At 36.9% G+C, this 18,492-nt stretch overlaps 1 protein-coding gene across 1 annotated transcript; it reads right to left on the reverse strand.

The window, feature by feature from the left end:
- Positions 1 to 6,570: 6,570 nt before the first annotated feature.
- On the reverse strand, positions 6,571 to 18,094 carry LOC141590115 (uncharacterized). Its single transcript, XM_074410726.1, has 5 exons — positions 14,939 to 18,094; positions 14,236 to 14,711; positions 13,701 to 13,804; positions 7,028 to 7,050; positions 6,571 to 6,669 (listed from the first exon to the last, which is right to left on the reverse strand). Exons 1-5 carry the CDS (start codon positions 18,092 to 18,094, stop codon positions 6,571 to 6,573), a joined length of 3,858 nt encoding a protein of 1,285 aa, XP_074266827.1.
- Between the last annotated feature and the right edge of the window lie 398 nt (positions 18,095 to 18,492).

Raw genomic sequence — 18,492 nt, forward strand, 5'->3', positions numbered from 1 at the left:
AAAGTATGAAGTTCTGATCAGGTAAAATACTAATTTTGGTAGACAACAGCTGGGAACATACAATTCTGACTCTAATTATGATTACAATTTTAGCTTTAAATTTGTAAGGCTTTGATGCAGGTTTGAGAAATTGAAGGGAAAACAGATGGATATTGTAGGCAAAAAAAGAAGAAATATAAAGATTACAGTAATCAAGAGGAAGGAATGTACACACAGTGAAATACCATTGTTACGCCCTTTTTTTTCGTGAGTTTACATAAGTCAACTGGTGTAACTACAAAAACTTTATATGGAACAAACATTTTTTGTCATAGATTTATGAACATCATAATTTTGGAACGGGCCAAACCATATTTTATTTAAAAGGTGTAACTCCGACTCATATTTTGTCAATAAAATACTAATGATTGTCAATGTTTGATTTATGTATCTTGAAATATAATTGATGCGTGTCAGGTTTAAAATGGCGTACTTTCATGAAAATATCAACGAAAAAAATTTATGTAAATTGCAATGTAAGACCATGGTTGAAGACATGTACGGTAGTAATATTAATTATCGAAGACATGGTGAAATCAACCGTCATAGATTTATGAACACCATAATTTTGGAACGGCCCAAACCATATCTTATTTAAAAGGTGTAACGCCGACTCGTATTATTTGTCAATAAAATACTAATGTTTTCCAATGTTTGATTTACGTATCTTGAAATATAATTGATGCGTATCATGTTTAAGATGACGTGCTTTCATGAAAATATCATCGAAAAAAATATTGTGTAAATTGCCCTGTAAGACCATGGTTGAAGACATGTACGGTAGTAATACTAATTTTCGAAGACGTGGTGAAATCGACCGTCTTAACATTTTTGGGGTCTTGTAACAATTTGGTGTCGAATTTGAAATTGTGAAAACCTTTAACTAATGAACAGCCAGTTATTCTTTTGAGTAAATATCGTACTTGAGTGTAAAAGTGATTTTGACGTATCTGGAAATATAATTGATGTGTCTCCGTTGTTAGATGGTGTAACTAGTAACGTAATTCCTGCCTGCGAGTTTTAAGCCAACATTCAACAATGAACCAAGGCCAGAGTTACGCCTTTTTATCTCATAAAGTATTTAAAACAAAAGCGTCAACTAAGAAACTGTAGTGTGTAACCATCCTTGCACTTTGCCAACTCCAGTTAATACGGATTATCCAAAATGATATCTAGCCAATTGTCATAAATTTCGGTCTACTTGACACAGCTCTTGAACAAGTTCGGATTACAATTTTCATGACACCCCTAAACAAAAGATATTACAAAACAGTCCTAAGAGTTTTGCACTATAACGCATTCCGACAAAAGAGGGCACACTCCTTGATTGATTAGAACCACGCTTCTGCATTCCAGGGATCACTCACTTAAAAGATCTACATACCAAAAGGTGGGACGGCAACATGAGTATATGGACAGAAGAAAAAAATAACATCGTATAGCTGTTAATACGTAAAAATCTACATATCAGACATATAGGCGGAAACATAAGTCTATAGACGGAAGAAAAATGATCATGGGGAAACAAAATGAATAAATAATACCTTTCGCTGATTTTATTATCATCGTAATAAGGTGACCGCAACTACCTTTCTATATGCAGCCATAGCATGTGTAACAACTTTGATGTTATAAATGTTATCCAACAATTATTAAACACGCCAAAGGTAAACAATTAAGAAAAAGGTATAAGTGGAATAAACCTTGTAATAGCTTGCAGCTTCCCACTTAGATCTGTCACGACCAGCTTCCAACCACTTGAGTACATAAAGACCGCAATCATGCATTCACAAGCATACCACAAAACCCGTCAATTAAAATCCGAGTGGCTAACGTCACACAACGGGATATAAAAGAGATGAACTTACAAGTTTGGCTGCTGTGGAACATTCTAATGTTTAAATTCAGTTAGCGGAACACCTACCAAGTGCTTGTACCCTTTCGAACGGCATAAAATACGAACGATATTATTAACCTACAACAAGGAGAAATAAATTTAATCTGAAAGGTTTAGATTTAAATAAAAGAAAATTACTAAAAAAGAGGTTAAAATCTAATAGTGTGTACCACTCCAGCAGCAATCTCCAAATCAGCCCGAGGATCCTTAGAACGTAACTAATTAAGGACGTAGTTCTTCTTCATATCCAGGTCACACACACAAAGAAACCACTGTTCCTTTTCGATGATGGGGATAAAAATCTGTAACACAATATAAAAAGACACATAAGTTGACTTAACAGAAAGCGGCCTTCTCGTACCAGTTTTAATAGCCTATCTCATAAAACACAGGAGTATTTTTGATGAGATAGGCTAGTTTGACACTTAGGCACGCAAATATATCAGACACTTCTAAGTTTATTCGGGCTATCATGATGTATTTATGTTGTGCCTTTATTTTGATGCAACGAGTCAACAACTGGATGGAAAAACTGAAAGATTGCAGGAAGACTAGTCCTATGGTTGGCTGTGAGAAGGTTGCGTCATGCTGTTTGAAGTCTGCTAATGGAACCGGTTATTCACATTCGACGGTGGGCCGAATGGGTGTAAAGTACTAGAGGTTATCATTCTGGAAATAATGCATTCCACTTTCGTTGAACGACATTTAAGCTGCCCTAACATCGAACCTAACATCACATATTACATGCCGAAGAAAACAATAGTGGACTTACAACTTTTACGCCCGTCCCATCCGTTGGCATGTATGCGGAGGTTTTAATGTAGTTGCGACCAAGCGTTTTGTCTCGAATTGGGTTAAGACGCTACATTGAACAGCAACACAGATAATTATTACAAAAAAAAAAGGAAATTTCCAGAAATTGTTTATTGAGGTACAACCAAAAAAAGGGGGTGCTCACAAGTGCAGTTGTTGGAATATACAACAAATTCGGAGAGTGTATAGTTGAATATATCCCAAACATGTCAATTACCTGCATTTGTTCCATGAATGCTGTTAGGTGCTGTGTAAAATGGAAAAAGACAAGTCATTACATAGAAAGTAAGAGTACCATATCAGCAACCCATTTCCGACGTCTCAAAGAGGACATGCATTCTTTTGTTAAGTCTCCGAAGTTTGTCTGAACTACGACGTCACTAAAATAAACACAATATAGTGAGTATGTGGTGATAATAATTACCACAGAGGTTATTGAATAATTCTGATAATTCAAAAATGATAGTATAATAATATTATTACTATGTAGCTACATCTTCATCTGACGGTGAGAACACATAATTCAAAAGATGCGAATCAGAGTAGCTGACTTCTTCAACAACTTGTTTTCTTTAAAAGAAATGGGAAAGAAATATTTAGTTGGTGTAAAGTAAAACATTACCAATTCAAATAAGTTTTTACGAAAAAAAGGACTGCTTACCCAGTTTTGATGTTGTGACGCCTTGCAGATATCAACACTTGGTTCGACAGTTCATTCTGAGCACATGTGAGGATAGCAAAACAGTACTTCAGCTTCTTTCTAAAAAAGGACTTTGTCAACTGCAGCTTTTGTCCTGGTCTGCGTGGTGAAAGGCAAATGACTATCAGTGTGATTGATGTATCTACTGAATTGGGTAGCGTGTGGGAAGATAAAAAGACACTTCTTACATTTACGACTTGTGTTTTGAGGGCTTGACGGCAGCCTGCATATGTCTCCATGTAACACATCAGGTAAATGTCGTCATCCACATCATCAATCATGTGCATTTTGGGCACAAATAATACGCGAGAGAATCATTGAGACCCAAATAGTATAATACAAGCCGATAAAGGGGATTATATGACAACACCAATTCAAGTCGATAATAAAAATAAATATTTACAAATGAGTGCCTTACATTGGGAGTAACAAAAGCGTAAAGACGCAAAGGGGACGAGGCCGCTTTTAACTCCTCTTTCTTGTTTAAAAGATGACCCCATGCATTGATTACATTTGCAGATATCTTCGTGCTTACGATCAAAGACTTTAAATCGCATCGTTTTAATTGAAAATGCTGATTTATGAACAATACATCGCTGAAAATATGAACACATGTAGATACATTGATTAGTGATATATATACAATTATTGAGGTGATAGGTACGCTAAAAAAAAATATAAATATGTATATAAAATATGCAAACTTACCTATCATCCAGTCCATCCCGAAATACTAGCTCGGAAACATCTTTCTCAGCTTGGCTCAAGTCAGAGAGCATGGATATGTTCCTTACCACAAAAAGCGATTTCAATACATTTGGAACAACTATGTCCTTCTTGCTATGTGGTTTGGCTTCTTTTTGGACTGGGAGAGCAGAGATGATCGAACGGATCTGAACTGAAGTAGGTGCTGATGGGGGGGAATTAACAATTGGATCAGGACGATCGTCTGTACCAGCGGATTCAGATTTTTCCTGAGATTCGAAAAGGTTGAAGATGGGATACTCGGGAGCAACTCGTTGTTTCTTTGGAAGAGGCTCATTAACGAGGTCCTTATTAAACGCATTAGTTAACTCAAATAGGTCTTCTAAGAAGGTTGGGTCATCCCAATAGGGATCATCACCTGCACCCCCTGTTGTAGGTGTCAGCCGGGCACCGTGAACTTTTGTATCTTCCATATTCACCGTAGCAGTTGTTATATGAGCACCGTCTAATCCAATAGACACTTTTGACCTTTGGGTAGCACCAGATGCACCATTGCACGCGTCAGTGCGCGCATCATCAGACTTGCCTTTACTATGATCACTCTTAGTCCCAACATCTCCATCAGATTTGCTGGGTTGTGTTAATTGAAACCCGCCCAACAAAGAATCTGCCATTGCAGAAAGCTTCCCAACAATTACAGATTGTGGCATCATAATTTTAGCACTATTGATCGCTTCTGAAAAGTTCTCAAATCCACGAGCAAGAGCTTTTCCTGCCTGGGCCATGTTCTCAATACAAATACTGATACACGATCGTTCGTCAGTCACACCAGGATGAACTTGCTTAGGCACATTGGCAGATGGTATGTTGGGTTCCACATACCCTTCCCCAAAACATCCTGGATGCTTCTCCAACCTGGTTTCAATAAAACCAGCACCAAACCGATGAGCCTGCGCCTTTTCTTGCGATATATGGAATGAAATCTCCTCCTTGGTCTACGTACATAACGTAGGAAACACACGTTCAACCTTTCTCAACATGAAAACCATCCTATCAAGGTAGATGAAGACCAGGACCATTATAAGACCTTTGAACGTTTTCGGACGACCCCCGTTTGCTTCACATAACTTATCAGTCCGCCATTGTCTGACACTATCAATTAAGTTGTTCTGGGTAAAGTCGCACCATTTTAGGGTTGGTATGATTGAGACATTGCTAAGGCACTTGAGAATTCTGAGGCTTGGCACATTACCCTTAACCCCCATTAGGAAAGAAGACACTATGAAAACGATAAAATTTTGTTTGAAGTGTTCACCGCCTTCCCGTTGCTCAGCCATCTTTGACAAGATATGGGTAAACTGAATTTTTTTAATACCATCATATTGGGACTTCCAGGCCTGAAGCAGCTCCATAAAATTTTCTGTCTGCTCATATTTTCCCGCTTGTTCAATCGTAACCTGACCCAAAGGCAGACTTGTGTTGAGATGGACATCTTCGTCCCGGATAGGGAGTTGGTTGTTTAAGAGAGAGGACGTAAATGGGTCAAACTCTAACACAAGCCAGTAGGCTAGATGTCCAGGAAGCATGTCAGTCTTAAGGCATAGAAAACCACTGAAACCCATCTCTCGAATGTCTGAAATTTGCATGTCAGAAAGCCCGCTGTTTATGAACTGAAGAGAGTTAGGACTCATCCTAGTTTTTAAACTCGGGAAAGCATCTTTGGAGGAACAACCAGCCTGGTTCGTATCTATGCCAGATGTCGCGTGTTGTTTGCCAGATGCCACTTGTTGGTTGCTTATCCCAGATGCTTCTATTGCCAACTTGGCTGATATGGACCTCTTCATTATTACCCATGTTCAAGAAAAATGTAACCACACGCATCATTAATGTACCCAACAACCAAATACGTGTACCTATACATATGTAACGATATATTGGCTGGGAGTAATTAAGAAAGACCGAATTAAAAATTATACATACAGTGCATAGTTTAAATAGTTTGTATTTTGTAATCTATAAGGGGATCAAAGTTAAAGAGTGTAGAAATACAGTATAGTGTGAGACAATAGGCACAAAAGCAAAGTGTGAATCCTAATAAAGTCATGGTAGTTCACTACCCACAAATAAACGGACCTGCAATCTATATATAAGTACCTAGAACCCGTTAATCAAATATGGCCCATTAATCAAATAAGTGTAGTAGCTGATAGTTTATTTGAAAAATACATAGTGTATCACAACCTAATGACAGAGATGTACCTATTAACTATACAAGCGTACCTATATCCCGGTATAGCGTACCTAGTGACAACAAGAGCCCCTTAAGTGTTGAGAAACAAAAGAATTCCACCAAAAACTAGGTACAATCACATTTTTGTTTTTTGATTGAATGTTTGCTTGTTTGTTGAACTCTTATTCATAACAAGAGGCTCAGATTTTTCATGATGTTGAGAAGCGTAATGCCAGTACTGACATCGACAAATGACTTACAGTCAGAGACAACAAACACCATGAACTGATAAATAAAATTATGCGAAATCAATGAAATAAAAGTTGTTATTAACGAAAAACAAAAAGCAATCAGTAAAGCAGCAGCCAATACACAACTAGACGGAGAATAAATCATACAAACTAGATGGAGAATGAACTTAATCACGAAAATAGCAACATTGATAACAAAAACTCGCCAAAAACGCAACAAAATTAGTCCTAACAAAATAGAAAACACATGAAATCTCACAGCAAATAAAAGTCGAACTGGAATGCTGTGAAATCAACATAACTAAGGTTACATGCAGGACGATTTGAAATAGGAAAAATCAAATGGATGAAGAAATACAATACATAACTGAAGAATATAGCCGATGATGCACCTTAATTGAAGCAGGAAAGCAACCTGCAAATCACCAGAACTGAAATCAAAATATAAACACAAACAAAAACTAAATTAAACAATCAATTAATCGCAAAACAGCGGGAATGTTACCTAATCACAAAAAGACTCGACGATAACACAAATTAAGCTCAACTGGACCTGCATTATTGATTTCAAGCACAAGGAAGTAAAAATACGTGAAATAATTAAGCTCGACTACAAAAAATATCGAAGAAATCGAGATAAACAACTGAAAATTATGATGTATTTACACCGAAAATACTTACGAATTTGAAAGAAATATGACAATTGAAGATGATATAATGACACAGATCCAGACGATTAATCGTTGTCCATTATCATCGTCGTTCGATTTCTTCGATTTTAGTTAATTTGTCGAGCTGATGAATTTGGGGGGAAAATTAGGGTTCTGTTAGTGGAGAGAGAAAGTGGACGGAAAAAAATGAGATGAGAGAGAGAGTTTTGAAGAAATGACAAAATATAATCCGTGTAATAACTGTAAACATTGCCTAATTTTAATAACTCTTAATACTATAGGTCGTTCTCATCGTTTGCACCGAGTATTCGTTTTCACATGAGTCAATCCTATCTTTTTGAGTCTCGTTAATCCACTTATGTATCACACGCTATGCACAAAAATAGCACGATTTTTTTTAAGTCTAACCGGTGATATTGTTTAGTATAACCTGTGATATTGTATCTAAGTCTATAAGTCCAGTAAAAGAGTATCACAATTTATAAAAAATAATATCACACCTTACAATAAACAATAGCACTGGTTGTACTAAACAATATCACGGGTTATACTATACAATATCACACCACTGAACCTAACTCCGTCTTTCACCATCTTCATTATCAGTCATCTTGTCCACCATTGTAATCTGCCATTATTTGTGTCAGCCTTAATATAGTTCAGGCATTAATTAAATTTGAAATTCTACAGCAACGCATGCCTTACCATAATAACACACAGATTAACAAAGGGAATTCACAAAGTTTCATACTTGAAATCATTCGACCAACTTGGGTAAATTAAAACCCACCTCTAGAAATACAAAGAGAAACGAATAAAATTATTGTCGAAAGTTACGCATCTTAAAAGAAAACACTTAAAAAGAACTTCAATAAGCTTGCATAGCTAAAACTATTCCAGCAGTTTTGTATATATTGTGGGAAGTGGATCCTGTAAAAACATTTATTTGAGGTTATAATAAAACAATTTTTAAAGTAATTAACAAGATGAGAAGTAACTAGCTCATACAAACACACGTTACGACAATGCATCAAAACCTAACAAAAATACTGCTCTGACATAGATCAACTGACTCGGAGGACCGAGGACTTCTCATAAAGTAATATACTATGCAGAACATTTTTACTTTCCTTGAGTCAGTTGAGTAGTTGAGTCAACAGTTAGTTTTTCGGAGGGAAGATGGCAATGGGATGATCACAATATGCTTGGCAACGTTAATGTTGTCAAATCATCAAATGCAGTGAGTTCAAACTATTGGAGTATGAATCATTATCCGTTGGTTTTCTTATTCAATTGGGATTTCAATTTGATTTTCTTCCGTTGCATCGATATTATTATTGTTATTGTTGTTGTTGATTAGATTAGGTTGAGAGTTAGTGGTGGAACCTATAATTGATTAAAATCAATGATTAATGTCTTGTGGAAGTAATGTCGATTGATTAAAATCAATGATGGAATATCTTCTATTTGTTCAAGTTCGGTTCCTTAATTAAGACTCAAAGCTTAGTTCGGTTCTTTTTTATGAACACTAGTAATGTTCTTGTGTACAACGTATGATACATAAGTGGACTCATGTGACTCAAAAATATAGGTGGACTCACCGGATCTTGCCTATTAGGATCACATTAGTCCACCCTATCTTTTTGAGTCTCGTGAGTCCACTTATGTATCACACGCTCTACACAATAATATCATGATTTTTTTTTATGAATAATTTTTTTTTTAAGTCTAACCGGTGATATTGTTTAGTATAACCTGTGATATTGTATCTGAGTCTATAAGTCCAGTAAAAGAGTATCACAAGTTATACAAAACAATATCACACCTAACAATAAAAAATACCACTGGTTGTACTAAACAATATCACGGGTTATACTATAAAATATCACACCACTGAACCTAACTACGCCTTTTACCATCTTCATTATCAGTCATCTTGTCCACCATTGTAATCTGCAATTATTTGTGTCAGCCTTAATATAGTTCAGGCATTAATTAAATTTGAAATTCTACAGCAACGCATGCCTTACCATGATAACACACGGATTAACAAAGGGAATTCACAAAGTTTCATACTTGAAATCATTCGACCAACTTGGGTAAATTAAAACCCACCTCTAGAAATACAAAGAGAAACGAATAAAATTATTGTCGAAAGTTACGCATCTTAAAAGAAAACACTTAAAAAGAACTTCAATAAGGTTGCATACCTAAAAGTATTCCAGCAGTTCTGTATACATTGTGGGAAGTGGATCCTGTAAAACAATTTATTTGAGGTTATAATAAAACAATTTTTAAAGTAATTAACAAGATGAGAAGTAACTAGCTCATACAAACACATGTTACGACAATGCATCAAAACCTAACAAAATTACTGCTCTGACATAGATCCACTGACTGGGAGGATCGAGGACTTCGAGTTCTTATTCATAAAGTAATATACTATGCAGAACATTTTTACTTTCCTTGAGTCAGTTGAGTAGTTGAGTAAACAGTTAGTTTTTTCGAAGGGAAGATGGCAGTGGGATGATCACAGTATGCTTGGCAACGTTAATGTTGTCAAATCATCAAATGCAGTGAGTTCAAACTATTGGAGTATGAATCATTATCCGTTGATTTTCTTATTTAATTGGGATTTGAATTTGATTTTCTTCCGTTGCATCGATTTTATTATTGTTAATGTTATTGTTGATTAGATTAGGTTGAGAGTTAGTGGTGGAACCTGTCATTGATTAAAATCAATGATTAATGTCTTATGGAAGTAATGTCGATTGATTAAAATCAATGGTGGAAAATCTTCAATGTGTTCAAGTTCAGTTCCGTAATGAAGACTCAAAGCTTAGTTCGGTTCTTGTTTATGAATACTAGTGATATTCTTGTGTACAACGTATGATACATAAGTGGACTCATGGGACTCAAAAATATAGGTGGACTCACTGGATCTTGCTTATATATATACAAAGATCCGGTGAGAACAACTAACATAATGAGAACCGTGAGAACCCTCCCTAAATCATCATCAAATCTTGTTCCGAAGGTTTTGTTGGATCATTTACCTTTAGTTTAATTTATTCCAATACATTTTTAGTATAGCTAAACAAAAATTTTTGATTTTATTAACAATATATAAACTTATTGTCCAAAAATACAGTTAGGTATACTAAAATAGCTATAAATGCACAGAAACGAATACTAGGTGCATGAAAAATGTTACATGCACAAAAATGATTACTAGGTGCATGAATATATCAGACTCTAGGTGCACGCAAACGAGTTCTAGGTGCATGAAAATTTTTAGATACAAGAAAATGAGTAGTAGGTGCATGAAAATTAATAAAATGTTTCTCGTCTCGATTTCCATCAATACTTTAGACTTTTTGGACCAAGAAATATGTTCTCTAGCCATATAATTCTATGCCGAATCCAAATATGTCGATATTTTTTAGAAAAAAAATATTTAAGGTGGAGTTCTCATGGCTCTCACTATGTAGGTGGTTCTCACTAGATCCCAAATATATATATATATATATATATATATATATATATATATATATATATATATATATATATATATATATATATATATATATATATAGAGAGAGAGAGAGAGAGAGAGAGAGAGAGAGAGAGAGAGCAAGGTTCAAATGAGTCCCTAACTTTTTTTGAGTCCATGAGTCCTTCTCTTAGCCACACAGACTTGAAGTTACACGGGATTGCCTTGAAGTTACACGGGATTGTATTGAAGTTACAGAAGGTAGATATGAACAGTTAAAGTTACACTTTTCCAAATTGAAGTTACATTGCCAAATTGGAATTATATAATGTGTTTTTGAATATGTTAATTTGAATTGATACAATTTTAAATCAAATTTATATAACTTTAGTCCAATTTCATGTAACTTTAGTCCTTTAGGGTGTAACTTTAACCAATGACGATGTAACCTTATTCTAATATAGTCCATTTGAGCTATTAATTTGAATTGATACAATTTCAAGTGAAATTTATATAACTTTAGTCAAATGTTATGTAACTTTAGTCCTTTAGGGTGTAACTTTAACCCTTGAAGATGTAACTTTATTTTAATATAGTCCATCTTAGCAATTAATTTGAATTAATAAAATTTTAGTACAAAATTTATGTAACTTTAATTCTATACAGCTAAAACTATAATCCTTCAAGGTATAATTTTAATCTCCACAACCACGCCACCACCACCATTACCGCCACCTCCTCTCTCCTTCACCATTGGCCACCACCACACACCCCCACGTATCACCACCAAGCATCCCCAACCGCACTACGTCCACCCTTTCTCCACCCGACCACCAGCCGAATCCCCCATGTCCACCTCCTTCAACCGCAACAATAAATAATAATAAACACTTTGTTTCTCAGATCTGAGGAAAAAAAAGATAAAGAAACAAAAAGGGGAGGGAGGCGGTAAAAAGTGGTCGACAAAAGGTGGTGGATAGGCGGTAGATATGAAAAAAGGAGAAAAGAAAAGGTGGTGCGCGTGGTGGTGTAGATCTGGAAAAAAAAAAAAAAGAGAATGGAGGCGGTGGTGCATCGCGGCAGAAGGTGGTGGTTGTTGTTGTCGGTAAAGGTGGTTATTGTTGATGGAGAAGGAGGAAGGAGGTGTTTGCGGTGGTTATTGTTATCGGTGAAGGTGGGTGGTGGGAGTGGTGTTCTCGGGTGGTGATGTCGGGAGGCAAGGTAGTGTTGTCGAGAGGCAGGGGTGTTGTTGGCTAAGAGAAGGATGGCCGGTGGTTGTAGTTGTGGTCGGCGCTGGTGTTCGTGAGTGAGGGGAGGTGGCCGGCGCTGGTTTTGGTGAGTGGAGGGAGGTGATTTTTTATTTGGGTTTTTTTATTTTGTTGTGTATGAATGAGAGGAAGTTAGAGAGAATTCTGATAGAGAGAGGGGAAAGATGTGAGAATGAGAAAATGGGACTGATTTTTTTCCTTTTAAAGTCTCATTTTTGGCCACATATTTTGTTGTAATCTTAGCCTTTCATCCTTCTATTTAGATCTAATCTGGACCCTTTATTTCCTTCATCCAAAGGCTTGGATGAGGACTTATGGACTCACATACACTAAGAGGACTATAATGATCCTTACACTATATATATATATATATATATATATATATATATATATATATATATATATATATATATATATATATATATATATATATATAGGAATGGGATCATGTGAGGATACACTATCTTTTTGACGATTGAGGATTTCGTTACAATATCAAAGGTTCTTCAATACAATATCGAGGTTATTCGATAAAATATCAAAAAAAAAAACACTGTGCAAAAAAATTTACAATTTTGTTTAAAAAAAAAAAAAAAAAAAAAAAAAAAAAAAAAATTGGCAAAGGTCGATTTTTCTTGATATTGTATTGAAGAACCTGTGATATTATATTTACTAATCCTCAATCCTCAAATATTTAGGAGTTATCACTATATATATATATATATATATATATATATATATATATACATATATATATATACATATATATATATATATATATATATATATATATATATATATATGTATATATATATATATATATATATATATATATATATATATATATATATATATATATATATATATATATATAGAAGAAGGATCAAGTGAGTCCACCAAAATTCATTGAGTCCTTAAGTCCTCTGTAGGGCCATTGAAAAGATGAGATGAAGGGTTGAGATTGGAGAGGAAAAACAAGGGATTAGTGCAAAAAGTAGGGATCAATACTAATTAAACACTTTCCCTCACTACCTTCACTAATCAACCATTAATTTTACTATATAACATTTATTTTCCACTCACTTTTATCTCATCCCACACAATTACCATTCATTTCATCTCTCTAAAAAAAACAAAAACCCCTAAAAATAAATCACTCCTCTCATCCTCACCCACCACCACAAACCCAAAAATAAAAAATTCCTCCATTCCGTGCCTCCTCCCCCTGTCCGTCGTGAGCCACAACCACAGCACATCACCACCGCACATCACCACCACCTTCCTTCTTTCTCCTTTCCCGTCACCCAAATCCGCCACACCAAGTCACCTACACCACGACGAAAACCCGCAGCACCACAACAACAACAATCACCACCATTACTACCATAAAACGTCACCACCTCACCACCGCTGAGAAGCCACCACTTCCACCAACGTATCTCCACGCACCACCATACACCTCCTTTCTTCCAGATCTGACCACCACAACAACCACCGCCTCGTCTCAAACCACCAACAACTTACGCACCACTGTCATCCTCGCCTCCAACCACCAACAACAACCGCGCCAACTACACACAAACGTCGCCCTCCTCTTTTTTTCAGATCCGCCCTTTGTCTGTCGTCGACTAACCACGCACCACCCACCCTCCATCATCAACACCACCCACTGCCGCCACTTCATCCTTTCCTCTTCCAGATCTGACCACCACCACTACCATCCAACCGTCACTAGATCTGAAAAATAAATAAAATTTCAATTAAAAAAACAAAAAAGGTTGTTGAAGGGCGTCTATTTCTCCTTCCCCCTTCTCAGATCTATTGTAGTTGTTGGTGTAGTGTTGCAGCCAATGTCATTCTATTTTGTGTTTATTATTTTATATATTTTTTTCTTTCCTTTAATATTCAATAGGCAGATCTAATGATACGATTTAGTCTATTTTATTCTTCTTTTTCTTTCTTTTTTCTTTTTAAAAAATTGAGGATTTGTGGTACCACACTTGTACTTGGTATTGTCGGTTTTGTAGTGGTGATGGGCCCCTCTTCCTCTTTTTTCTTTTGCCTTTCACATTTTTTTTTTTTTGACAATAATGAACTGCATATATATAAATGTAACCAGAGAGTATACAACTTAGCCAGTGGTCAGACTAACTGACCAGTGAACGTACAAACGAAGGAAACTACGAATTGTGCTCAACGTGTGGCACAATTCGACTGGTACTGGCGTTGTGGAGGCCAAAACTGAGGATAATTTTTTTGATGTTACTCTGAAAGAAACAGAAGTTTGTGAAGCTGAGTGAGCTCTATACATGGTGAGAAGGAGGCCTTTTGTCGAGGCTGCAAACACCGTGGAAGCCCTCACATTCTGAAAAACTGGATTGCCTGCCATTGTATCCAAGGAAGAAACAGTGTAGCAATCCCTTAGAGCTGACCTGTGAACTGGAATAAAGTATGTTATTTCAGAAGAAAACAGAGCACAGTTTAAGACTGGAATTGAAATCTTAATAGAAGATCTAGCAAAGGAAGGCCAAAACACCGACAGCTGGGAATGAGATGCAAAAAGATAGTCCGACAAATGTAAAACTTGAACCGGATCAAGACTACAGTTGTCAAAGACTACCGAATTACGAACCATCCAAATAGCCTTTATAATACAAAGAAAATGAAGAAGGCACCGATCAGCATGCGCAGTGTTTCTGTGGAAAAAACAACAAAATCTGCAAGCCATTTTTGCAAACATACCCCCGGGTTAGCAACCGAATTAATACCAAGAGGCGAAGAAAGCCAAACATGTCTAGAAACAGAACACGAACGAAAAAGATGATCTAACGACTCTGGAAAAGAGTGACAAAACACACAGGAGGTACTAACCTGAAGGCCTCTGACAGATATATTATCTAAAGAAGGAAGGATATTATGTACAATACGCCAAACCAGGAGAGGGAGCTTAGGAGAACAACGGAGATTCCAAAGAACTTTCCAAGGAAAGGAAGAGTGAAACGAGGGAGAGCAGGAAGTAGGCATGTGGGATAACAAGAAGTCGTAGCCTGAGCGAACTGTATAGACTCCATCTTCCGTGTACTTCCAATAGAGGAAGTCATCAATATCAATATGAGGAGGTTCCATAGCAAGAATAGTTCTGGCACAAGGAGGTTGAAACCAACGATAAACAGTAGCATGATTCCAAGTTCCAGAGTCCGAAATCACATGAGATAGAACCGGCATGACAGAAGATGCAGATACACGCACAGAGGGAGTTGTTCCATTCACCCAAGGGCTGGAAAACAGATCAACTGAGGAACCATTCCCAAGCTTCCATGCGAATCCAGGAGACAAAGCATTAGCAGCGCGACATAATCCAGACCAGAAAAAAGAAGGATGAGAGACCTTTGATCTTGACGAAGGAATAGGCAGATCCTTTTTGTACTTTGGAACCATAAATCTTGATAACAAACCAGATGGTTGATGCTGCATGCGCCAGTAATTTTTCAAAAGAGTTGCCTGGCTTAATAAAGCGACAGATCTCAAACCAAGGCCGCCATTTGCACGAGGAAGCTGCAAACAATCTCTAGAAAGCCAGTGAATAGATATGTGACGAGCATCTTTTCGCCACCAAAAAGCAGCAATCAAAGAGTCGATCTTCTTACAAATCCCAACAAGAAAGGGAATAGAAGCCATGAGAAACCGGATTGAACCCAGAATAATAGTATTGATAATAAGCAGCTTACATGGCTGGCTGAGGTGTAGAGAAGACCAGGCTAGGATGCGACTTGTAAGTCTATCCACCAAAGGTTGAAACAGCAAAGATTTCTTAGAAGGAATATCAACAGGGACTCCCAAATAATTCCCAAAACAAACAGATGTTCGCATCTTCAGAATGGACGCCATGTGAGTCCTAAAATCAGGAGGTGCATTTGGACTAAATTTAATAAAAGACTTATCCAAATTGATCATCTGACCAGATGCAAGCTCAAAGCACCGAAGCAAATCCCTTAGATTCTCAAAAGCAGATGGAGTTGCCTTACAGCAAATAAAAGCATCACCAACATAGAACAGATGTGAGATGGGGGGAGCGTACTGAGAAATCTTAAGTCCATTTATCGCATTAGACTTCTCCGCTGTACGCAGCTGGCAAGAGAGAATCTCCATACACATGATAAACAAATAAGGTGAAAGAGGATCACCTTGACGCAGGCCACAAGAAGGTTTAAAGGTACTAGATGGCTCTCCGTTAATAATGATATTATATGTGACAGTTGAAATACATTCCCAAATAATATCTTGCCAGAAAACCGGAAAGCCGAATTTCTTCAAAACCGCAATAAGAAAAGTCCATGAAACACGATCGAAAGCCTTATGCATATCAAGCATCAAAGCAGCATAAGAAACAGAGCCTCTCTTTGTCTTGTTAAGATAATGCATAATCTCGTGAGTAATTACACAGCTGTCTGACATAAGCCGAGAAGGAACAAACGCCTGCTGAGAGTCTGAAACAATAGATGAAATAACAAGCTTGAGGCGATTGACAAGACACTTGGAAGCAAGCCGGTAAATAACATTACAGAGACTGATAGGACGGTACTGAGAGATCTGTTCCGGTTTCTCAACTTTAGGTATAAGAATAATATGAGTGTTGTTCCATTCTTTCAGCATAACGCCAGAGTTAAGGAAACGAAGAAGAGCCAAAGCAACCAACTGACTAATCTGGGGCCAAAACATCTGGAAAAACTTAGGGGTTATGCCATCAGGGCCAGGTGATTTGGACCCATCCATACCATTGAGAGCACATATAATCTCGTGTTCCGTGAAAGGAGCAGATAACAGTAAACAATCGCTTGAGCTGAGCACTGGAAGATCCAGTGAGTCAAGCAATGGGGCAATAAAACCTCGGGGATGGCCAGGATCTTGAGGGGGGGTAGCCCCCAAAAGACATTGAAAGAAAGAAGTAACTTCCAACGAAATCTGAGCTGGAGTATAAAGCCATTCTCCAGAGCTAGAAAGCAACGCAAGAATACGCTGATGAGAAGCTCGTTGTTTGACACGGGAATATAAGAACCGTGACGGGAGACCATCAAGAACCTCATTCTTCAACTTAGCCCGTTGCAACCAGTAATCATGCTGTAACTTCAAAAAGTGAAGTTGTGCAGAACGAAGTTGTTGAAAATTTGTTGCTGAATGAGCATCCACGATCTCCGTACCAGAGCAGTGTGTTTTACGCTGAATCTCCGACCAGTTAATACCATGGGACAGGCGATGATGAATCACCCACTGCATTATAGAAAAGCGAACAGACGCAAGGCGGCGAGATAAAATGTACATCGGAGAACCAGTAACAGGTAGAGCCCACGCACAAGCAACGATATGGGCAATCTCAGGTGAGCCTAAACACCAGTTATCAAGACGGTACGGGCATTTACAGGTCCTTGAAGGATGGAAAAACTTAAGGATAATTTGAGCGTGATCCGAGACAAGAATTGGAAGATGCATGATAGATGCCGCAGGGAAAAGATGTAGCCATTCAGAATTGGCATAAGCGCGATCAAGGCGTTCCATAATAAGCTGATCATCAGATCTATTATTCATCCAAGTAAAAAGGGGACCAAAGAAAGGAACATCAAGCAAAGAATTGTCAAATCTCCAGTTGGTGAAATCCTGTTGACCGCGAATGATATGTGAACCACCTAATTTATCCGAATGCATTTCCACCTGATTAAAATCGCCAATAATTAGAAAGGGGGACAGACCCGAAATTAAAGCTGAAATATTATTCCATAAAGATAGACGAAGGTCGATACATGGTTCACCGTAGATAAACATAACATACATATCATGTTTCGTACAACCATTATTTACATTCAAACATAAATTACACAAAATAAAACGAGAGTGAATAGTAAATGAACTAAGTACAACAGAGTCATCCCAACGCAAAAGAAGACCCCCACTATGTCCATCTGAATCAATGCCACAAAAATTAGGGAGTCCAAGATGGGCTGTCTTAGAGGCAGTCGATGCTAAAGAAGTCATAGTTTCTTGTAAAAACAAAATTGACGGATGATATTGCTGGATACACCAAAACAAAAACGGAATAGTTTCTTGTAAAAACAAAATTGACGGATGATATTGCCTTTCACATTTGGTGTTGGTGTATGTTGGGTTATTATTTTTTTTATATTTACACTCGGTATTATTTTACATTTACACTCGTATTATTTTACATTTACACTCGGTATTATTTTACATTTACACTCGTATTATTTTACATTTACATTTACACTCGTATTATTTTACATTTACACTCGTTTTTTATTATTAGATCTAATAAATATATTTATTTTCAGATTTACACTCGTATTCTATACATTTTTGTCAGATTTACACTCCTAGTTCTTTAAATTTACACTTGTATTTCCTCACATTTACAC

The sequence above is a fragment of the Silene latifolia genome, chromosome 7, assembly GCF_048544455.1.
Source record: "Silene latifolia isolate original U9 population chromosome 7, ASM4854445v1, whole genome shotgun sequence".
Taxonomy (NCBI): Eukaryota; Viridiplantae; Streptophyta; class Magnoliopsida; order Caryophyllales; family Caryophyllaceae; genus Silene; species Silene latifolia.